We start from the raw sequence: 23569 nt of genomic DNA, 5'->3' as shown, positions 1-23569 counted from the left end.
GCAAGTGAAATAATTTTCCCTTGGGCCTGTTGCTTAACTGGATCTCAGTTTCCAAATCTGTAAAATGAGGGAGTTGGAACAGAAGGTTAAACCAGTGACCATGTTGCCCCCCTGCTCATGAATCCCCCTGACTTCCTATTGCTAGGGTTCCTCTGTGGCCCCCCAAGGGCTCAGCACTATGGGGATGGAGGGACGGTCTTGGGCAGCGATGGGAGAGTCCTGGCCACGGGGAGCCTCCATGGAACGTCTCTGTGGCTTTGGGCCCACAGATTGGGGGACCCCGCGCCGGTGTCCGAACACGCGTGGGCGTGCACTTGTTACGGGAGGAGGAGGCAGAATTTGGGATTTGGGATCTGGGATCTGGGATCTGTCCCCGGCAGAGACGCTCGGAGCTCGCGGAGTCGGACTTCTCCAGGCTGGGCCGGATTTGAAAGCCTGTCCGAGCCGGCCTCCCCACCCCCACCCCCCTCTCCGGTGAGGAAACCCGAAGCTTCGAGAGGGGAAGTTCCTTGCCTAAGATTTCATAAGAAACAAGTAAACGAGTCAAGATTTTCATTCAGGTCCTCGGACTGTCTCCTCTTTCCCGTATTCACGGACAGCCCCAGCACGTATTAAGCTCCTAGCGCGCCGGGCGTGGTGCTAAATGCCCTGCAGATACGGCCTTGTTTGGCTGCATGAGGGCGAGGGATGGGCACCCCGGGCACCGGGAGAGCGCCCATGGGGCTCCGGGGCCGGTTTTTGCGGCTCATTCTCCCTGGGGTCCCTGACACTCCCACGGCCGCCGTTCCTGGGGCTTCTCTACGGCGGGAGGGTCCGTGGGAATTCTTAGAAGCCTGGGGGTCGGAGGGCACGGTTGGGTCCCCTTGGCAGGGGTGGCGTAACCTGCCGGCTGAGCGGTTCCGCCGCTGCCAGTTCCCCTGGGGGTGTGGTGGCAGGGCGGGGGAGGGGAACCTGCCCCCCCTGACCTTCTGCTTCCCTTCTCCTTCCTCTCCGCCTCATCTACCGCTTGTGAGCCGGGCCCAAGGTCGCGAGCGCGCTCTGCCCGATTCTGGAGGGGCCCGGCCGGGACGCTTTCCCTAAGCTGCCGCCCCGGGCTCCGGTCGGCCCTCCCACAGGAAGCGTGGGGGTGGGCAGCCCCCAGAGCTCAGCCTGGTCCGGGCAGCCCCAGAGCCGCCGCTGCTCCGCGCCGCCGCCGTCAGCGCCGATGCCCGGGAGGCCCGCCGCAATGTTTGGGAGGAAGCGCAGCGTCTCCTTCGGGGGCTTCGGATGGTGGGTGTCCCGGGCCGGGGGAGGGCGCGGGGAGGTGCGCGCTGGGCCCGGGGCCAGCACAGGCGCAGGGTGACCCGTGGGAAGGGTCCTTTCCACAAACGGCTGGGACCTGGTGTGAGAGGCCAGCGGGGCGGGGTCTTGAGAGTTTTTGAATGGAAGCGAGGGAGTGTGAGAATCGGACCGCGGGAGACGGTCCTGGGGGAGCAGGCAGTGCTAGAGATGAGATCCCCGGGGCTCGGGAGGTTGGCCAGGATCCCGGGTCAGGGGGGGTATTTGGATCCAGGCTCTTTCCACTGCACCCCACTGCTCCTTCTGGGCCGGTGACAGTAAGTTAGGGGAGCCCGCCAGAAGCCTTCACGTGTCCCCTCATCACCCCTTGGGTACAGCGCCTTCCGGGAGACATCCCTGGCCCGTGGGATTCTGGAGACATGTGGCTGCTCACACACCTTGCGTGGGGGCTGGGCCGGAGGCTGCAGGACCAGGAGGCCCTCCTGATGTCTGCAGGGTCAGACACCCCGAGACACGGGGCACCTTGTGATTATGAGAGAGCCATTGTGGGATTTTGTGTGTGTGTGTGAGAGAGAGAGACTGAGACAGAGACAGAGAGAGACACACGCAGAGAGAGAGAGAGAGAGAGAGAGAGAGAGAGAGAGACAGAGAGAGAGAGAGAGAGAGAGAGACAGAGAGAGAGAGAGAGAGAGAGAGAGAGACAGAAGAGGACAGTGTGCATGTGTGTGTACGAGAGAGACAGAAAGAGAAAAACAGTGACAGAGACAGAGACAGAGACAGACAGAGACAGAGACAGACAGACAGTGATTATGAGAGGGCCATTGTGGGATTTTGTGTGTGTGTGTGAGGGAGAGACAGAGACAGAAAGAGAGAGAGAGAGAGAGAGAGAGAGAGAGAGAAGAGAGAGAGAGAGAGAGAGAGAAGAGAGGGGGAGAGAGAGAGACAGACAGATACAAAGAAAGAAACAGAGGGGGGAAGACACACACACACATACACACACACACACACACACACACACACACACACACACACACACAGAGACAGAGAGAGAGGGAGAGGGAGAGACAGACAGAGACAGACAAAGTCAGACCAGAGAACCAGAGCCTGAAAAGGGGGGAGGAAGGGAGACACACACAGACAAAAAGACAGAAAGAAGGAGAGAGAGAGAGACAGAGACAGATACAAAGAAAGAAACAGAGGCGGGGAAGACACATACACACACACACACACACACATACACACACACACACACACAGACAGAGAGAGAGGGAGAGGGAGAGACAGACAGAGACAGACAAAGTCAGACCAGAGAACCAGAGCCTGAAAAGGGGGGAGGAAGGGAGACACACACAGACAAAAAGACAGAAAGAGGGAGAGAGAGAGAGAGACAGACAGAAACAGAAAAGGGAGAGAGAGAAGGAGCAAAGGGGGAGCCCCAGAGAGTGACAGAGAGAGGCAAAGAGAGTTCCTGCTTGAAATCGAGGTCTTGGTAGACTTTAGGCCTGAGGCAGCTTCTTCCCAGCTGGGGAGAAGAAGCCTCAGTCCCGTTATCAGTTTCCTTTCAGTTCCTGGGGCGGGGACTTCACAGAAAAGGGCAGGGGGAGGACAGGAGAAGAGCAGTCCCCTTTGAGAGATAACTGGGAGAGAACCTGGGGCGGGGATGGTGATAGGAGGAAGTGGGGAGGGGACAGGATGGGGGAGATGGAGGCAGAGATTGGGAGTGGGGAAAAGGGGGGAGGGACAAGAATCCAGAGGGGGTTTGCTGCCAGAAGCATCAGGGCAGGACCCATTTAGAGTAGATAACCTGGGCTCAGAGCCAGCTCTACACCTTCCTACCTGGCTGAGCATAAGCAGATTCCGCTCCCTCTCTAGGCCTTGGTTTATTCATCTGTAAAATGGGGGAGCTGGATTAGCGGGGCTCTATGGTCCCTTCCAGCCATCATATTGCTTCTGTGCTGTCTGTCTGTTGTGACCTCAGGGAGCAATGCCATAATATGGACTGGATTTAAGTGAGGGAATTCCCTCCAGAGCCATCTGGGTCCTGTGGCCAGATCAGGACGACCAGAGACGGTCCGCATGCAGTGGGAGATCCCGGCCTTGGTTAGTTCTTGACTGAGAGCCGGCCGGGGATTACTAGGTGCTGCTTCTGTGACAGAAGGGGAGGAAGCAGGGTAGGGAAGAAGTCCTTCTATGCAGCAGGGCCGGTCAGAGAACTGGGTTCGAATCCCTCCTTTGAGCCTACCTGCAGGGAGGCAGCCTGACCGGCTGTGTGACCCTGGCAAGTCCGCCACTGCTCATTTTGCGGGGCTGTGTTCTGCACTCTTCAGCTGCTTTCCTTTGAATTGATCTGGACATTGGGAAAAGTGTTCTCTGCGTCCTTCGCTCTCATCAGTTGGCAGAAGTCTTCCCACGTTTCTCTGAATTCCTGATAATCGCCACTTCCTGTGGCACGGCAACCCGGCATCCCCTTTACAGACCGCAGGGTGCACCCACGTTCTCCCAGTCCTTTGCTCCGGCTGAGGATGGTTTTGTGGGGGGGCCTTCCTGCTCCCTCTGGCCTCCTTGGGAAATCCAGCCCTGGTGCAGGTTGTCCAAGATCACAGAGAGTTTCGTGGCTTTTCCAGAGTAGTTCTCGGTGGCTTTCCAGAACCATGAGCTTTGGCACATGGACAGGCCCTTGTCTTGCTTGGAACAGTCACTTTCCCAGGGCTCTCCGTGCCTCCAATCCTCCTTTAGCCGATCAGCCAAAGGATCTGTGACAGTGGGACCTTCTGTGGCTCCCTACTCGTTTCTCACCGAGCCCTGCTCAGTCAGACAGACCTGTTAAAGATCTTAGCTTAAAGAAGCAGGGTCTCCTGGGGCATCCAGGGTCACCTCCAGTCGTCCCGCTCTGAATCTGGCCACTGGGCCCGGAGACTCTGGAGGAGTGAGGCAGGTGACCCTACAGACCCTCCCTCACTTAAATCCAAGCCACTCGCGTGTCCCGGCATCCCTCCCCAATGTCACGAAGGACAGAAACAACCACCACGTCTGGCAGAGACCACGAACCTGGACTTAAGGCATCTCCCACTGAACCCCGAGCCACCTCTTTAGTCGCCGGGCTTTGGCACATGGTCTGTGCAATCTGAGCAATCATCTCCCTGCCCCAGGGAACTAACTCTGGCAGGTGCGCATCTCGACTCGGGGAGTGACTGCATTCACTTGGGAGTTCCCTGTAGCCGTGACATCCCAGGTCCAGGCCTTCTCCCTAGCCCATCCAGACTGGCTATTCTACATCTCCTCCTCTTTGCTCTCCCCCCATGCGTGGAATACACTATTCCTTCAGTTCTACCCTTCTGTTTCTGCTCAGCCCAGGTGTTTTCTCCTCTGGGAAGCCCCTCTGGATTTCCCCCTATCTGAAAGTATTTCCTCCTTCCTTAGGAAACCTTGACTGGGTCTCTCTTTGTCCAGTTGTATATTCTGGATCCCCCACCCCAGATGATCAGAGGGTAAGTTTTTTGAGAACAGGGATTGAGACTTTTTTCATCTTTGTGCCAGCAGCCACTAACATAGTGTCTGACCAACATTCGTCCTGCCCGTGATTCTTACTTATCTTGGACATGTCTCTTGGCTGCCCGTGACCTCAGGGATATCCTCTGTAGAAAGAAGGTTCCCCCCAAGGTCCAGCTCCATGGTTCTAGACACTTAATCACTATCGGTTGAATTAAACTTGGACTGGGTGACTAGGAAACCGATGGGCCAGTGATGGGGCCCCCAGTGATGGGGAGTGAGAAGGAGACAAGTTCAGCCTTAGAGGTGCGTTGGAAGCAGCCGTTGGTTGTTCAGGTAGAGATGTTCACAGGTAGTTAGAGATGTGGCTGGAGCTCAGCAGAGAGGTCTGGGAGTATTCCCCGAAGAGACGATGGGATGGGATTGGACCTGGGATTTTATAGGTATGAGGCGTTCCCGGTAAGGAAACTCCCTCTACCAATGTAGATCCGCCCTTTCTTGGTCAATTAGAGTTTCAGAGCATTTTCTGGGGCCACTGAAGTAACTGAAGGTGAAGGGACTCACACAGGGTCACGTGGACATGGCTTGAGCCCAGGTCCCTTAGGGCAGCTCTACCCACTCGCTATATCACGTTGAGGCGAGATTTGGAAGGATGCTGGTGAATGCAGTTGAGGGAGAACGCAGTGCGAGGTGGATCGGAGTGACCTCAGCAAGCCCAGGTAACATCTAGAGTTAGGATGTGTGTAAATGAGAGAAATGGGAGGGAGAGGTAGAAAAGGAGATGGAGACTGAGAGACGGGGAGACAGTGGAGGAGCCAGAGGGCAGCGAGCAGCTCGGACTCACAAGGAGAATTGTCTCAGAGTAAATGAGAAAGAATGAGGCCCCCCTTCCTCACGTGGTCCCCCAGAACTCCCCACGACCACTTATGAGTACGAAGGGCTCGCTGGGTCAGGTGAAATGCTCTGCGAGCTCCCTTTCAGTTCGGAGATTCCGTGATTCCCCAAGAGATGCGGAGAGAATGACAGGAAAAGAAGATTGATAGGAGGCATTAGAGAATGAATGACAGACTAATGGTGTAAAATATAGAATAATAAGAGTGAATGATAGGATAATAGAGAAGGGGAGAGCAAATAAGAGAAAGGGGAAAAAGACTCAATTAGTGTATGAGAGAGAGGAGGGGAGAGGGAGAACAAGAGAGAATCAACTGGAAAAAGTATGAGAAGATAAAGGGAGGTAGATGGTGAGAGGGAAAGAATAAGAAAGCAATGAGGAGTGAATAAGGGAATGCAAGAATAAAGAAAGCAAATGGAAGAGATGAGAGAGAAGGAAGGTGAGAAGAGAGAAAGAGATATACTTTAACATATTTTTAATATGTATTGGACTACCTGCCATCTAAGGGAGGAGGTGAGGGGAAAGAAGGGAAAAGTTGGAACAGAAAGTTTTGCAAAGGTCAATGTTGAAAAAAATTACCCATGCATATGTTTTGTAAATAAAAAGATATAATAAAAAAATTTTTTTTAAAAAGTAAAAAAAGAAAAAAAATGAGATTAGAAAAAGAGAGAAAAACAAAAACAAACAGTGCTGACTCAGTGTTTGTTTCCTGAAAGGGAAAAGGCCTGCCCCATATCTCAGTATCTCTCCCCTGTAGAAGCCACAAGGCTCCCCACCCTCCGCAGGTGGCTAACGCCCTCCCTCATCGTGGGAACTTTGCTGTCTAGGACGGACGGATGCCTGGAACTGGGTGTCTTTGCCAGGGAGGGGCTGGGAAGCGGGGAGGGCAAGAGCCTTGCAGCCAGCTGAGCCACAGGGATGAGTGTGTCGGACTTCTCCCTCGGCCGGTCTGTCTGCCGCCTGATTCTGGGGACCCAGTGGCAATGAAGTTCTTAGAAAGTCGAACTAGCGGGCAGGGGAGTGGCGCTGGGGAGGCACCATACACCTGGCTTTTCTCTCTATTTTGCAAAAAGCAAAAGTGGAGGGAGCCTGGCCAAGAGCAGAGCAGAGCAGAGTGAGAGCTCCCTTCTCCTTCCAGCCCCTCCACGGCCTCACAGCTCCTCCTCCACCCTGCTCTCATCTGTTGAATGCTTAGCCCATCCTAGGCTGACTTAGGTGTGCATGGGTGGGGTGCTCCCTCAGGGTGTGTCAGAATAGCCCACCTCCTCTCTGTGCACCGCTCTGCCTGAAAGTGTCTAACGCCAAACACATCAGTCACCACGCTCGGGGACAAAAATGCTGCCTTACAAATGAACATTCAACAATCAATCAATAGGCATTGAGACCCTTGCTGTATGTCAGGCACTGTGGTGAATGAGGGCTGGGGGAAAGTGGAGAAAACGGGGGAGCGTGGAAACGGCCCCTGCCCTCCGAGAGCTTGCATTCTAATAGTGAGAGCTATATATCCAGAAATACAGATATGGGTAAGAGAACATACAAAAACACATGCAAAGTGACTTCAGGAGGAAGATTCTGGGGGAGGCTTTCTGTGTCAGACTGAGTCTTGAATGGAAGGAATTCTAAGAGATGGTCAAGAGGAAGTGCATGAGGAAGGCACGAGATCCGCCAAAGCAAAGGCCGAACATGGAAGAGGGATTTTGTTGTATTCTTTTCTCTTCTTTACAATAATGTAAAAATGGTTCTTTCTGGGAGCGAGTTCAAGTTCCTGTTTGGGCACCAAAATGTGGTGATTTTCTTCTTTTGAATATAACATATAGATGGTTCTCTCTGGGAGAAAGCAGGTTTCTTGGGGAGGTTTTCTGGAGGCAGCCTTAATATCAGTTCAGATCAATAATTATCCCAAATGAGGCCAGGTGATAAAAGTTCAGATCTTTTATTATCTCCAATATAGCCCGGTTAGCTTAGAGGTCTATCTCTCTGCTTGGTTCCAAGAGCTCCCTCCGAATGTCTCCAAATCCCAAGGTTTTGTCCTTCAGCCTCTGCCTCTGCTTTCTTCAGCCTCCAACCAGCACAGAGATGGAATGAATCTCGTGTCTCCTTCACTTGGGGCTCGGCTAGCTTTCTGGCGAGTCTTTCAGACCGGCTTGGTCTCAGTGGGGGAGGTGCAGGAGCCCAGCCACCAACTACAGTGGTGTGAGAGGAAGATGAATCTGGTTGTGCCTCTGAGAGAGCCTTCTCAATCTTCAGCTCCACTCTGTCCGGGAGCCTCTGTCTGTTTTCTTATATATGAAAGAGAGGAATTGTGGGATACGAGAGAGAGGGATTATGGGTTTTCTCCCATAGTGCTCTCTGGCCCTAAGAGCTTCAAGGGAGGTGTGAATTCACAAAGTTACACAGTTAACTTTGTGAATCTCCCATACTTGTGAACTCCAATGAGTAAAGGTGTGAACACAAGCATTGTATCAATTAGTTCTACTTAGTTCCTTGTTTCAGGTTCTGGCCCAAAACATCAACTCTAATGAGTTAGCAGTTTGTAAAGATTCCAACAGGATTTATTGCTGGGTAGAACTCCACAGTGTCTGGCACATAGTAGGTGCTTAATAAATTCAATTTGATTGCTAGTTCTAAGAGATGGAAGTCAAGAGGAAGTGTATGAGGAAGGAATGAATGAGAGTCTGCCAAAGCAAAGGCCAAAGATAAAAGAGGAATTTATAGCTGGTTAGAATTCCACAGTGGCTGGCACATAGTAGGTACTTAATAAATTCAAGTTGATTTATTGCTGGGTAGAACTCCACAGTGTCTGGCACATAGTAGGTACTTAATAAATTCAATTTGATTGCTAGTTCTAAGAGATGGAAGTCAAGAGGATGGAATGAATGAGGGTCTGCCAAAGCAAAGGTCAAGATGAAAGAGGGATTTATTGCTGGTTAGAACTCCACTGTGCATTTAGTAGGGCTTAATAAATGCTTGATGATTAAATTTCCCTAGGGCCTTTCAGTGGGCTTATCCTTTCATTTAAATAGGACTAATTTTATGCGGACTCTCATCTGGGGGAACTCAGACTATTCGATTAGGCAGAAGGGCGTGGTCTGTTGGGGAGACCAAATAAGCTTGGGCAGTTTGCCCACCTTTTCGCTTTAGGAGGGAGATTGAGGCTTTGTGCTGGCAGTGTGAAGGACTGACATATGCTAGGGTAAAAATAGAGGCATCTGGCTCTGATATGTGCTTCTAAGGAGGTGTGGGGAGGCAGCCAGGATGGCAGAAGAGGGGCTGGGTTAGTTTGATAAGTTGCAGGGGGATAATAGCTATAATCACGCCAGTCTGTGCCAGTCGGTCTGATTTAGGTCAGGCAAGGAGAGCCGAGGAAGGGCGCCTTGGCTTCAAGGTTGGCCACCTGGCCTTTGCATTCAAGAGAGATGGGACTAAATCTTAGCTGCTTTTCAGTCCAACCTCCAAACCTCTCCTTTTCCAGGAAACTTTCCTTATCAACCAAATGCACAAAGATCCCTTCCTTGCCTGGGCTCCCCCCATACTTGGCAGTCTGGGCCATTTCCCAGACTACTAGAAAACTCACAAGATATCCAGATGGAAGGAGCCTAGGAAGGCACCTAGTCCAGTTCTCTCATTTTAAGCATAAGAAAACAGACTCAGGGATGGGCCGGGGAATGGCTTCCCAAGCACAAACAGCTTTCCAGCTCTGATAAGTGGAAGCCCCCTAATGTGGCCTTGTTCTAGTAATAGTTGGGAGCTCAGGTACAGGACTAGGATTTGAATCCAGGGCTTCTGACTCAAAAGTGAGTTGTCTGTTCCTAGCTCCTGCTGTCTTATGTAATAGTTTTCTTTGTTCATGTAGGTGTCTTTTCTCCCCGATCATATTGTGATCTTCTGGCAGAGATACAGCTTTTTTTTGGTCCTCCACATAGGAGATGTTTAATAAATACGTGATTTATAGATGAAAATGGCTCCTCCAGAGCCTCCAAGGGGGACGAAACTGGGTTGAGGACCCAGGCGGTGTGGTGGTGGGTGTTTGTGTGGAGCAGCAGGGAGTGAATAAGGTGAGAGAAGGAGGCACAGAGCTTGCTGCCCACGGTCCTAGGGGCTGTGACTGGTGAGTGCTCAGGGGGAAAAGTCACTCCTTAAGGGAACGCTCCTCTTCCCTTTCTCCTCCTTTCCCCACTCAGGCTCTCTAAGTGTCCCACAGGACAAAGTGCTGGGGTCAGAACTGACTGAATCCCGGCTTTGCCATCTGTGTCCTTTTGGGCAGGTGGCTTTAATTCCCTGGGTGGTTTCCCCACCTGTACATTGGAGGGTGCGAGCTCGCTGCTCTAAAGCTATAGGACTTGCACGAGCTCCGAACCCAGGAGCCAATGAAGCTGAGAGCACACCCCGATCCCCCATCCAGCGCCTTCTTACACCCCTGACCACAGACCCAGCCCCTTATCGCCACTTCTGTTTTTGTTTTGGCAGGATCGACAAGAACATGCTGGCCAGCCTGAAGGTCAAGTAAGTAGCTGCTTCCCCTCTGCTAAAAGTCACATGCCCAATCCAAAGCTTCTTCCCTGCAGGGTCCCAGCATGCTCCTCTCCCGTCACCTCCTTCACAGTTAATGAATAAGGAATTGCAGAATGAAGTCTACAGTCCTCTGTGCTTGGAGAAGACTGGACCCAGGGGCTCCTCACTGGGCATTTCCCTCCTTAGGGAAAGGAGTGACTGGAGAGTGACTTATGGGGACAAATGGGAACAGGGTTATGCTGGAGGCAGCATGGACCGGCTCTCAGAAGCCCTTTGTTAAATTTTCTAAGTATTTATATTTAAGATTCTCTTTTTTTCTCTCTCCTCTCTCTTCTCTTTCTTTCTCTTTCTCCTCTCTCTCTCTTTCTCTCTCTTCTCTCTCCCTCTTTCTCTCTCTCTGTGTCTTCTCTCTCTCTTTCTCTCTCTCTCCTCTTTCTCTCTCTCTCCTCTCTCTCTTTCTCTCTCCTCTCTTTCCTCTCTCTCTCTCTCTCTTTCTCACTCTCCTCTCTCTTTCTCTCTCTTTCTCTCTCTCTCCTTCTCTCTCTCTCCCTTCCTCTCTTTCTCTCTCTCTCCTCTCTCTCTTCCTCTCCTCTCCTTTTCTCTTCCCTTCTCCTTCTCTCTCTCTCTCTCTCTTTCCTTTCTCTCTCTCTCTCTCTCCCTCTTTCCTTCCTCTCTCTCTGTCTCTCTCTCTCTCTGTCTCTCTCTTTGTGTGTCTCTCTCTCTCCATATATATCTATCAGTTTCTACAAATATTATTATTTGTGGCAAATCCTACAAATCAGGATTTAACTGTTATGTTGTGGCTTGTTTAGACTTAAGAACATGATGGGAAAATGTTAATAATGTGGATTGAATTTAAACATGTGTTATGTGTACATTTATTTCTCCCAGAGAACTAGTTGTTAAATATTTACCAGCAGACCACTAGATGGGAGTTTTGAATAGCTCCTGTATTCATATACAGGACAATCCTTGCAATTATCAGCCTTTATCAAAATTGGTTCCTTTCATTTTCTCTCTCCAACTAAGGGTTTTCTAGTCTCAATTAACTTCTGCAGGGATTAATCATTCTGCCTCTAAACCCGAGGCCTGTGTGAGGCATGATGGGGAATAAATGTCAAGAGTCCAGGGATTTTCGTTGCTGATAGGAAAAAGGACAAAGGTTGCCAGCTCTGCTCTCTCCACCTGCATCTTTTCAGTCTTCAGGTCTTATTTGTACGACAACCAGGGCACTTTGTGGGTTGGAAGGAATCTCTTTGTCCCAGGTCTGTCTGATTCCATTGCGATCTTGCTAAGATCTTTCTGCTGCTTGATCTGGTAAAAGTAAACACACTGGTGGGGGCTCACGTACTATGGTTTTGAATGGATGTGGATCCACTAAATACTGGGGTAGTTTCCTATATGGGAGGTAGATGGGACATAAAGAAGCCAAATCATTATCACTGGGAAATGGGTCACTTAAGTGATAAGTGACTTTGGATGACTGAGGAAAAGACTTATCATCAGTTACAAGGCAGTCTCCTATGAATGAGTGTGAGAGCAGCAAGGGAGTGATATGGGTACAATAGTGAAAGCTTTGAACCTTGTTTCGAAGAAAGGGCCCCTGGACTCCTTTCTGCTTCTGCTTGTCAGGGGACCAAGCCCAGGTTGCCTCAGTGAGCAGCTGAAGTGGTTCAACTGGTCTCTGCTTCCCCACCCTCTCCAAGCAGCTCTCACGGAGAGGGCAGCAGTTTGGCAGGGGCTCTGGCACTGAGGTCCGGCTATCACGAGCTGAATTTCAGGGGCACCCTTCCATACTTTGGAATAGGGAGATCACATAGGCTCGGACCGCCAGAGTGACCCTTTTAAATTTCATTAGTGTTAGTAGGACAGTCATTTTCCCAGACTTCTGTCACCTCTTTGATCCAGCATCCTAGTCTTTCATTCCTAACTCTTGAGCTTTATGAATAACAAAATTTCTCAATTGGGAGGATTCTAGGTGGCCATCTGGTCCCCATCCCGAAGCTAGACCAGAATCCCTTCTGCCCCAAACCCAATGGGTAAGAACATCTTTGACTACCTCGAGTGAGAAACAATCCCCTGTCTCCCGAAGCAGCCCTTTCAAGGTTGGACAGCTCTCAGTGTTAGGGCTTCAGGGTTAAATCTGCCTCTTTTTCCATTGTCCCTGGTTTAGCTTTAAGGCCAGAGGAAGTCTAATTCCCTTTCCCCCCAGAAAACCCTTCAGATACTTGAAAGAAGGGATCATACGCCCCCCAAATCTTCTTTTTTGGGGGGAATTCAAAGGAGTTTATAGGCAGTTGGCATTCCTGGGAGTTTTTATGATTCCATTGGTCAGACCATCTGGGATAAGGGCTCTTAATCTGGAGTCCATGGATCTCTAAAGGGTCAATGGATAGATCTTCAGGAAGAATAAGAAAAAAAAATAAAGGCAACCAAAGTCTTTATCTAAGTCTCCCACTTTCTAGTCAGTATGCCCTTGGGCAGGAACTTTGCGCCTCCCAAAGTTGGTTTCCTCCCTTGTAATATGAAGGATTATGCTGCAGAAGAAAAGGCCTGGAGGTTGCAGTTACAGGGTGTGGGCTCTGTTAACTATTAACTGTGTGAGGGGGTAAGCCACCTGTCCTTTGGGGGGAGTTTCCTCCTCTGTAAAGTGAGGGGGTTGAGCTACATGGTTTCTGACATGTCTTCCAGGTCTAGATAGAGGTTCTCATGATCATCCGCTAATGGGAAAGTGATTGCCGCCAACCTACCAGAGGGAAGGGGGTTTGGGTGCTTGCTCAAGCACTTATTAAGCACCTACTGTGTTCTAGGTACTAAGAGCTTTTTAAATATTGTCTCATGTCGTCTTCCCGACAACCCTCTGACATCGGTGTCATGATGATCTTCGTTTTGAAGTTGGGGAAACTGAGGCAATCACATAGAATCACACGGCTGGTTTTGAACTTGGTTTTGAACTTGTCCCATTGTACCACTCATTGTACCATCTAGCTGCCTCCCCAACCCTGAAATCTCTGGATTGTCGGACATCTGACTGGGGGGTGTCCAAGACAGGCCCAGATGAGTTTTGTAAAGGAGGAGGTTTGGAAGAAGGGTTGGGAGCCTCATGCCTCTGGTCTCCCCAGAGAAGGACAGATTAGGGGGGCTTCCCTTGCCTTCTCCCGTTTTCCTTATTTCATTTTACCAAGGAAGGAGATCTCTGTATGCTTCATGTGAGGGGGCTGGAGAGGCAGGGAGTCTCGTTTGAATTCTGGTACCAGCTGGGTGACCACTGGGCAAATCATTCGTGACCTTTGTGGGCCCAGGGATGGGGAGGGCTCAGACCCCGATCAGGATGTGGTCGGCCAACAACGCTGCGTCTTCCAAGGAAGAGAATTCTTGGCTGTGTAATGACTGTTCTTTCCGGGGAGAGCACGGGGTCTGGAGAGTCATTGCATGCAGGGCTAGGAGTCAGAGTGGGTCTGTTCTGTGGATCCTTAACTATGGACAGCAGCCTGACTTCCTAAGGACAGAGTCCAGGGGCTTTCGGTCTGGTCTCTGGATCCCACTTACAAGAGAGTTATGAGAGGGAGGGGAGAGATAGATAAATGGCGGCTGGAGGCCCCACCTCCAGACTGACCCACATCTGACGGCTGCCTGCCAGAAGCCGGGTCCGGCCCGGATCAGCTTTGTGAACCGGGAGGGCGGTTCTGGTTTGGAAAATGGGTTGGGGCCCTGTGGGCCTGGGTGATTCCAGGCTGTAGCCTCTCACCATCATCCTGGGCTCATGGGGCTGGGCTGCTGCTCCGAAGGTAAAAGGTCAAGGCGCGCCTTAAATCTGGGGGAAACACATCCCATGGCAACCCCCCATGAACCTCCAAGTCCTTGAATTCTCTGGAGCCGGTACCAGGTTATGGGAGAGCTGGGGAGCCTGGGAGGCAGAAGTGGCCAGGGAGCTGGGGCTCAAGTCTCACATCACCTCGGGTAGTCAGGCTTTCTGGACCCCGTCCGCCCCCTACAAGGAAGGGACGGACTGGATGTCCTCTGAGGTCTCTTCCAACTCCAATTGTTAACAGTGTTCTGCTGTTATTGGGCAAAGCGCCTGTTCCCTCCCTCCCTTCTTCTTTCTCCTCTCTTCCCCCTCTTTTCTTCTATCTCCTTTCTTCTCCTTTCTTTTCTCTTCCTTTCTTCTGTTCTCTTTTCTCTCCTTTTTTCTCTCCTTTCTTTTCTCTTTGCTCCTATCTCCTTTTTTTCTCTTCTATCTCCTCTTCTTTTCTCTTCTCTCTCTTCTTCCTCCTATCTCCTTTCCTCTCTTTCCTATCTCTTTTTTCATCACCTTTATTTTCTTTTCTCCTCTTTTCTTCTCTCCTCCTTTTTTCCTCTCCTGTCTTTCTTCTCTCTTCTTTCCTCTCTCTTTTCTTCTCTTTCCTTTCTCCTCTCTTTTCTTCTCTCCTATCTCCTTTTCCTTTCTTTTCTCTTTCCTTCTCTCTTCTTCCTCTTTCCTTTTCTCTCTTCTCTCCTTTCTCCCTTTTTCTCCCCTGTCTCCCATCTCTCCCAGCCTTCCACAGGAAAGGAGATACAAAGGGAGGGACAGGCTTCATGGGGAATCTGAGCTCCTCTGCTGTCTGGGAAGGAGGGTGGGAAGAAGCCAGACTCTAGGAAAACCCATGACCTCCAGGGACCGGCTGAAGGGAAGAGGGAGAGCCCAGACTGGGCTTTTCTTCCTGACGTTCCTCAGGGCCGGGGCGGTCTGGAGCCCGGACCCCTGCTTTGGTTAGATCATGGGGGCCCCAGCATCTTGGCTGTGCTCTCTGGGCCAAGCCTGAGCCGCAGAGACCAAGGGGGAGGTGACCGGGCCCTTTTCTGGCCGGGGTCTTTCCTGGGTGGCCCCAAGGTGCGGACAGAGGGGTGCACTTATGTGTGGCGCAGGCGCGTCCCCCCGCCGTGCAGGGCCCGCTGTTCAGGTGCACACATGTTTTGCACACACTCCTGGTGTGTGGGGCTGGATTCTGCTTTCGCTTGTTCCTATGGCAACCAGGAATATGTCTGTTAAGAGACTTGTAGTCCCTGGGAGGGAGAGGCTGCTGAGGCAGCCCCAGCGCGCGCCGGGGATTGGGCTGTGGGCTGACTCCATTAGCCAGAGCCGAGCCGGGGACCTCAGACACACCTGGGGGGACGCCGCTCTCCCCGGGCTCTCCCGGCAGGCTCCGTGGGCTCCGTCCTGCTGGCTCCCGGCCCTCTCCAGCCGCCACCATGCCCAGGAAGCTCTGGTGAGTATTTCTGCAGCCTCCCACTAGCAGACCGGCCCGGGAAGAGCCGCTCGTTCCTCCCTGGCGGGCATGGTTACAGGTGGACCGCCTGAGCTTGCTGGGGAAGTGCCCGGGGCTTGGTCCAGGGGTCAGGGGGGGCCTGCTTGTGGAGGAGATTCAGGAGCGAGCAAAGAGGAGAGAGGAGAGGAGAAAATGGGAGAAAAGAGAAAATGAAGGAGCTTCCAGCCGCTCTGGGGCCAGAGGGAGCCGAAGATAAGCCCCAGGACCTTGGGAACTGACCCCCTTTCCTCTTTGCCTCATTCTTGCCTCTGAGCCCAGATCAGAAGGAGGTCCTTGTACCGAGCCCCGGGAGCCAGGTGAAGGCTGACTCCCCTCCTCCACAAACACTGGGGAGAGAGGGGAGAGGGGAGAGGGAGGGACCTTTGACTTTCAGCTTGACCTAGGGATGGCCATTTGTCTGGAGACAGACGGGGAGGGTTAAAAATGGAGACTCCCCTATTTTTGATTGGCCGTTTGTGACCAGACTCGCCACATCCCGGCAGTGCTGACCAGCTGACCCCTGAATCGGGAGTCAGAGGATGTCCTGGCTGGACTACCCGTGTGACCTCGGCCGGGTCACTCCCCCCTGGGCCGGTTTCCTTCTCTATAAAGTGAGAGGTCAGAGATCAGAGCCGGAGGTCTCTTCGTTTAAGAGATAAGGAAACTGAGTCAGAGAGGCAGGATTAGAATCCAGGTCCACCCAAGTCCAGTGAGCTGAACTACACCTTGTGACCTCTCTGGTGGCCTCTGGGGGCCTTCTAGCCCCTCCCTCACCCCAGAGCTGTAACCAGGTGATTCCTCGGGCTCCTCCATCTTCAGATCCAGTGATCTTCCCAGCTGTCCCCTTGAGCCCTTAACCACTCAGCCCTTGAAGCCTGTCTTTCCCTCACCCGCCTGACCTTTCCTGCCTCCGGTGAGCCCCCATTTTCTCCCCAGGGCAGCCGCGGGTGCTGAGAGCTGATGTTTGGGGCCTTGTGCCCTCGTGGCCGGGCCTTGGTGGGGTGGATGATGCCGTCGTGGCTTTGAGGGGAGAGATGGGCTTGGGTCAGTGTTGGAAGGATTGTCCTTTGGCTTGGGGGAGAAGGTCATCGGATCAGAGGACAAGAGCTCACAGACTGAAACCCGGAAGGAACCCCGGGAGCCACCTGCTCCGGTCCTTTATTTTACAGAGCAGGAAACTGAGCCCCAGAGTTGGAATGACCCAAGCCTTTTGAGCCTTTTGATTCTGAGTTCCTATTTCCATTGCTGGAATTCCATTGGCCTGCACAGCGGGGCCCACGTCCGGCTGTGACCATCCCCCCCAGCTGCGATGCCCCCAGAGCCCCGGCCGTGGCAGCTGTTTCGGACCCTCTCTCCCATCAGCAGTCTCAGCACGAGGGGCAGCTCCTGGGGCCGCTTCACAGGCCGTCGGGGCATTTTCTGGCCTGACCTGGCGGGTTTGGTGGGAGCCCTATGGGAAGTTCTGGGGATGCTGAAGTGGGCATTCAATGCCTCCTTTCCTCCACCCCACTGGACCTCCTTGGCTGGCCTGACCCCCGCTGCATGGCCCAAAGAGGAGGGCCCGTGGGTCACTAATGGCGAATCCTGGCACCCAAGGGCTCCTGACGGCGGCACCCAGGCTGGGAGGCGGAGGTACCACCTGGTGTCGTGTCCCCTCCCATCCCCGGCAGCTCAGAAGCTGCTTTTGGGTTCTTCAGGGGGCTGTGGGCTTCTTTTCTCTCCCACCCCCTACATCTCCAGGGGACCATATGTAGGACAGGGCTGGTGAGAGTGTGCTTCTATTTGCGTCCCCAATGTGTGGCTATGGCACGGTGCCCGCCTGCCAACCGACTCGCCAGGGGGCGGAGGGAGGAGGGGGGTGTTGGGAGAACATGGTGTGCTGCCCCCCTCCCTGAGGTGGGAGCCGCTTCTCCTCCTGCCTGGGCTGGAGGCGGGAGCCATGAGCCACAGGTTGGAGGTCGGACCTCCAACCTGGCTGCCGTTCTTCGGGGTCTCCGGAGGCTGGGGGATTCAGTTCTATGGCTGGTTGGAAGGGGGAGACTTTATTTCGTTAACATCTGGGCCACCCTCGGGAGGCTCTAACGGCAGAGAAAGATGGACCGAGGAGTGGGTGTGGGACCAGTCGGGGGAGAGATGAGGCTCTCTTGTCTCAGAATGATGCTTGCTGCCCAATCTTAGACGGGCAGGGGGCTTCTGGATGGGCAGGGGGCTTCTGGACGGCCGGGACTGGAGCTTCCCTCCTCGCTCATTCTCCACTCTTTGGTTCATAGACAGCCTTGACTTTGGAATTAGACGGCCTGGATTCAAATCTTCTGCTGATTACTGTCTATGTGGAATACTGCCTTTGAGTGATTAAGCATTTAATAAATACCCAGTGTAATATTTTCTAGTGGATCGAGAGTCAGGAAGTCAGGGAGTTCGAATCCAGCCTCAGACACTCGCTGGTCGTGTGATCCTGGGAAAGTCACTAGCCCTGTTTGCCTCAGTTTCCTTATCTGTCAAATAAGCGAGAGAAGGAAATGTCCAACCGGTGTCTTCACCAAGAAAACCCCCCGTGGGGTCAGGGAGAGTTGACCACCATCGAAGTGACTGATAACAGCCGTTTATGAGGGAATTGGACTCGGCTCCCCACAAGTCCCTTCCACTTGTAAAGCTGTGACCCTGTGGGCTCCTACTGTGTGTCGTGAGCTGTTATCATTTTGTGCGACATTGGGCAGCTCTCAGCGGGCTCCTCTTGGCCGTCTCCTTCCTAGCCACGTGGTCACTGGATAGCCCAGAGAAATCATGGCCCAGTCCCCGACTACCCCAACTAGACCCTGGGGACATAAAGACAAAACCTGGTCAGTCCCTGCCCTCACGGAGAGTACACGGAGATGACCTCTCCTCCTTCTCCGAGCCTCAGTTTCCCCGCCTGTAAATGAGGGGCAGCCCTGATGGCTTCTGAACCCTTCCAGCTTCGGAGCCGAGTCCGGGTCCGGCCTAACAGGGTTAGAAACACTTTTGGGCCCAGAGAAGCCTCTGGACCCCTTTTCTCCGAATCCTATTTTAAATGCATACATAAAGTGCACAGGATGACAAAGGCAGCCAGTCCCACTCAGAAAGAGTTACTGAACTAGAAAAAAGGCTTTTGCAGACTCTGGGGAGTCTAGGCCAGGAGTCTCACCGGAGAGACCAGGAGCCTGACGCCCAGAGAGGGGCAGGGCTTTGCCTGGGTCGGGAGCCAGGGCCGTGGGCACCCAGAGCTCCTATGGCTGCTGCCCCCGGGGGAAGTGAGGCAGGGGCAGGTATGCCGGGGAGTTCTCAGAAAGCGGCGGCTCGCCTCCCCCCACCTGGGCGTTTTTACCGGCAGCAGAGCCAGGGAACCACAGACCCCGGCCCCACCCAGTGTCCCCGCACCCACCCCTCCTGCCGGCCCGAGCTGGGGAGCTGCCAGCTCATTTTGGGAGGGCGGGCCCGCGGAAATCCGCGCCGGGCAGCCCGTGGCAGCCACGTAACGGCTTTTGAGAGCTCTGTCCCCGGGAGGCTGGGGGACCAGCTCTGAGGGCCTGGCAGCCTCCTGGGGATTCGGCCTCCGAGCTTGACTCTGGCTGCTTCCTGGGCTTAGAATAGGCCCCCTATTTCCCCCCTGCCCACCCCTCCCACTTCTGTTTGCCAGGTGCTTGTGGTGCAGGGGGCCAGCCACCCTTCATCCCCTGCAGAAGGTTAGCCAGAGCCGTGGAGACCTTGGAGGTCAGAGCCCTCCTCAGAACTGCTGCAGCTTGTTATAAAAAGGAGGCAACCGAGCTGTTCCCTGTTGTCTGAGCTTGTAGGAGCTGGCAGGGGTGCGGGTGACAGAACCAGGATCCAGATCCAGATTCTGCTGCCTGAGAATTAGACTGTCTGAGCTGGAGGGGCTTGGAACCTCAGAACCTAGAACAAGACTGTCAGGGTGGTAGGAACCTTGGAGCATAGACTGTCTGGGCTGAAGGCGCCTTAGAACCTTGAAAAGTAGAACAAGAATGTCAGGGCAGGTAGGGACCTCAGAGCTATCTGAGCTGGGAGGGATGTTAGAACATAAAACAAGGGAGGGAACTTGGAACTTAGTAGATCAGGGCTTGTCAGGCTATTAGAATTCGCAATGTCAGAGGTGGGAGAAACCTTGAAGAAGGACTTCTCACTGCGGGCCTCAAGACCCTTGGGGCAGGTTTGAGGCTCTTTCATAGGGTCCATGAGGTCAGATCTATTTTCCTCATAATGCTAAGGCTTTTAATTTCAAAAACATTTTTTCCAAATTATTTATTTTTAAAATTTAAAAAAAAATTGAATTTCAAATTCTTCCCTTTCCTCTCAGCGCCTCCCCCCCACTGAGAGGGCGAGCTGTAAGATGTCACTCGTTCATGTGACGCTGTTGTTTTGTTTGGCGGTTTTCAGAAAGGTGACCCCATTTGGGGTTTGCCATTTCCTTCTCCAGCTCAGATGAGGACACCGAGGCACATCGGGGTACGTGGTCACCCCTAAGTAAGGGTCTGAGGCTGGATTTGACCTGCAGGCCTGGGCTCTGCCCACCACACCCCGTAGCTGCCCCAGGATGGGACAGTGCTTTCCTGTAGCTTCTCCCTCCGTCAGTGCCCTGGGTTCCTGCTTCCCAAGGGAAGGACGCATGTACCCAGACTCGTGGGCACCGACGCAGACGGGCACACAGGCGTGGACGCCGCCAGAACGGACGTGGGCGCAGGTGACCACGCAGGGACACGGACACGCACACATGTGTCGGTTACGGGCTCCTGAGAAGCCAGCTCTTTTCTCTGAGCACGGGCGGGATGGGGGGGGCTGGTACTCCGCCACGGCTCAGGGTCCCCTCGTTTCCATAGCAACAACAACACAGGAGCGAGGAAGGGAAGGATGAAAGCTTGCAGGTGTGCACGCTGGGGTGAAATGAGGAGAGAGCCGGAGGGGGGGCAAGAAAGGGATGAAAGGAAAAACAGGCAGTTTCTAGGGCTGGTTAATCCTCCCGTTTTAGAGATAATTGGATCTCTCGGCCCTGAGCTCCCTCCCCAAGCATTGACTATTTTCGCCTTCTCACTTGGGATGCCTGCGTGACCCCCACAGTATGTGTGTGTGTATGTGTGCGTACATGTGTCTGATGTATGTACATGTATATATGTGCGGGCCATGTGTCTCTGTGTACATGTGTGTTATGCATTCACATGTGTGCATTTGACATGTGTGTCTGTGTGTAATGGTCAAACATGGTCAAGGGCCGGAGAGAGACTTCTGGGACCTTGCTACGCTGCGTCCCCTCCCCAAACACACTGAAGGGGCAGTCACATCTTGAACTGAGGGAGTCGTCCCGTCTCTGACCCTTTTTTCATGGGACAGACGGGATCCTGGGGATTGATTGCCCAGTCTACACTTCTCATTTTACAGAAAGGGAAACTGAGGCCCAGAGAGGTTAGTTAGTGGCTGAGCTGGTCTTAGAACCCAGGTGTTCTTGCTCCCAGGCTGCTCTTTCCATTGTTTCCCACGGTTTCTGGGGCTCTCCCCTCATCCCACCCTAAGTCGTCTCTGTTTGAGCAGTAACTCAGAAAGTCGGCAGGTGGCAGAGAATGTGGCTTCCTATGGTGCTAAAAATGTTCTGGGGTTCACCGCTGAGCAGTGGCCAAGGCAAAGCCTTTTCCTCCCTCCGTGTTCCTGCCCCTCAGGTGGCAGCCCATCTTTGCTCTTTCCAGCCCATCTAGGGAGAACCCTTCTTTTCTTTCTTGTTGCTGAGGAGATTGGGGTTAAGTGACTTGCTCAGGATCACACAAAGACCAGATTAGAACTCAGGTCTTCCCAACATTCACACACACACACCACACACACACACACACACACTCACACACACACACACACACTCACACACACACTCACACACACACACTCACACACACACACACACACACTCACACACACCCGACTTCAGGGCTGGTGCTCTAACCACTGTACCACCCAGCTGCCCCGAGAGAACCCCTTCTTCATGGAAAGTAGTTCGCGTCCAAAATCTCCCTGCTGTCATGACACAGGGGAGAGAAAACTAGCTCTGAAATCGGAGTGCCGAGGTCGAATCCTTCTCTGGCACTTAATTCCCTCCCCATGTGATGGCTCGGAGGAGAAAGTAAGGCCGGTGATTCGATCCAATTCACTTGCATGTTATAGTATCACCCCCTGATGTTCTGGCCCTCTTCAAGAACGAAGGATGAACTCGGGGAAGATGCATCCTCCCCCCCTCAGTTTCCATAGTTGTAAAAATGAAGGCACTGGACAAGATCACTTTTGAGTCCTCTTCTAGTTCTGCTGGCTGACCCAAGATCTTACTTGTGACCAAACCTCCCCATTGCACACACACACTCACACTCACTCACACTCTCACACACACATACACTCTCACACACATTCACACTCACACATACACACACATTCATTCACATTCACTCACACATACTCACACGCACACACCTTCACACTCACACACATTCACATTCACTCACACACTCTACCTCACACACATACTCACATGCACACATATTCACACTCACACACTCATTCACATTCACTCACACACACTCACACTCACATACACACACTCTCACACACACTCACACACACATTCACACTCACACACTCATTCACATTCACTCACACACACTCACACTCATATACACACACTCACACACTCACACACATACTCACACACACATTCACACTCACACACTCATTCACATTCACTCACACATACTCACACGCACACACCTTCACACTCACACACATTCACATTCACTCACACACTCTACCTCACACACATACTCACATGCACACATATTCACACTCACACACTCATTCACATTCACTCACACACACTCACACTCACATACACACACTCTCACACACACACTCACACACACACATTCACACACACACTCACACACACACACTCACACACACTCACACACACACACCACACACACACACACACACACTCACACACACACACACACACTCACACACACACTCACACACACACACTCACACACACACACACACACACTCACACACACCCGACTTCAGGGCTGGTGCTCTAACCACTGTACACCCAGCTGCCCCGAGAGAACCCCTTCTTCATGGAAAGTAGTTCGCGTCCAAAAGCTCCCTGCTGTCATGACACAGGGGAGAGAAAACTAGCTCTGAAATCGGAGTGCCGAGGTTGAATCCTTCTCTGGCACTTAATTCCCTCCCCATGTGATGGCTCGGAGGAGAAAGTAAGGCCGGTGATTCGATCCAATTCACTTGCATGTTATAGTATCACCCCCTGATGTTCTGGCCCTCTTCAAGAACGAAGGATGAACTCGGGGAAGATGCATCCTCCCCCCCTCAGTTTCCATAGTTGTAAAAATGAAGGCACTGGACAAGATCACTTTTGAGTCCTCTTCTAATTCTGCTGGCTGACCCAAGATCTTACTTGTGACCAAACCTCCCCATTGCACACACACACTCACACTCACACACACACTCACACGCACACATATTCACACTCACACTCACTCACATTCACTCACACTCTCACACACACATATACTCTCACACACATTCACACTCACACATACACACACATTCATTCACATTCACTCACACATACTCACACGCACACACCTTCACACTCACACACATTCACATTCACTCACACACTCTACCTCACACACATACTCACATGCACACATATTCACACTCACACACTCATTCACATTCACACACACACTCACACACACTCACACTCACTTACACACATGTGCGCGCACACACACACACTCACACATGAGCTGGAAGAGGGACTGGACGGCGAAGGCGGCCGCTGGGAACGGGAGATTCAGAGCTCAGAGAGAAATCCCTCTGACTGAGCCTGGTCCCGAGCCTGCTGGGCCCCAGGACACGATCACTTCCTATTTTTCTGAGCCTCCCCTGCCCTTGGGCCCGGGCCACCTCCTCCCCTTCTCCCGACACGGACACCTCCAGGGGCTCTCCCCCTCGTTTGTGCCTCTCCTGTTGTTTCATGACTTTAAGGATTTCTGGATGTATTTCCGCTTTACACTTTGAGGACGGA

At 52.6% G+C, this 23569-nt stretch overlaps 1 protein-coding gene across 4 annotated transcripts in view; it reads left to right on the top strand.

Annotated features, from left to right (window-relative positions):
• The window catches only part of RAP1GAP2 (RAP1 GTPase activating protein 2), a 261381-nt gene that overhangs the window by 46109 nt on the left and 191703 nt on the right, over positions 1–23569 (top strand). For 2 of the 4 annotated variants that reach the window (XM_051992129.1, XM_051992127.1), the window contains exon 2: positions 10127–10162. In XM_051992129.1, coding sequence (XP_051848089.1) covers positions 10140–10162 — 23 coding nt within the window. In that variant the 5' untranslated portion in view covers positions 10127–10139. Of the gene's footprint in view, positions 1–551; positions 1270–10126; positions 10163–15224; positions 15418–23569 lie in introns of those variants that run through there. The other 2 variants (XM_051992126.1, XM_051992128.1) reach the window with 2 other exon arrangements.

This window comes from Antechinus flavipes, chromosome 4, assembly GCF_016432865.1.
Source record: "Antechinus flavipes isolate AdamAnt ecotype Samford, QLD, Australia chromosome 4, AdamAnt_v2, whole genome shotgun sequence".
In the NCBI taxonomy this organism is placed as follows: Eukaryota; Metazoa; Chordata; class Mammalia; order Dasyuromorphia; family Dasyuridae; genus Antechinus; species Antechinus flavipes.
This window is presented reverse-complemented; position numbering and strand designations above follow the sequence as displayed.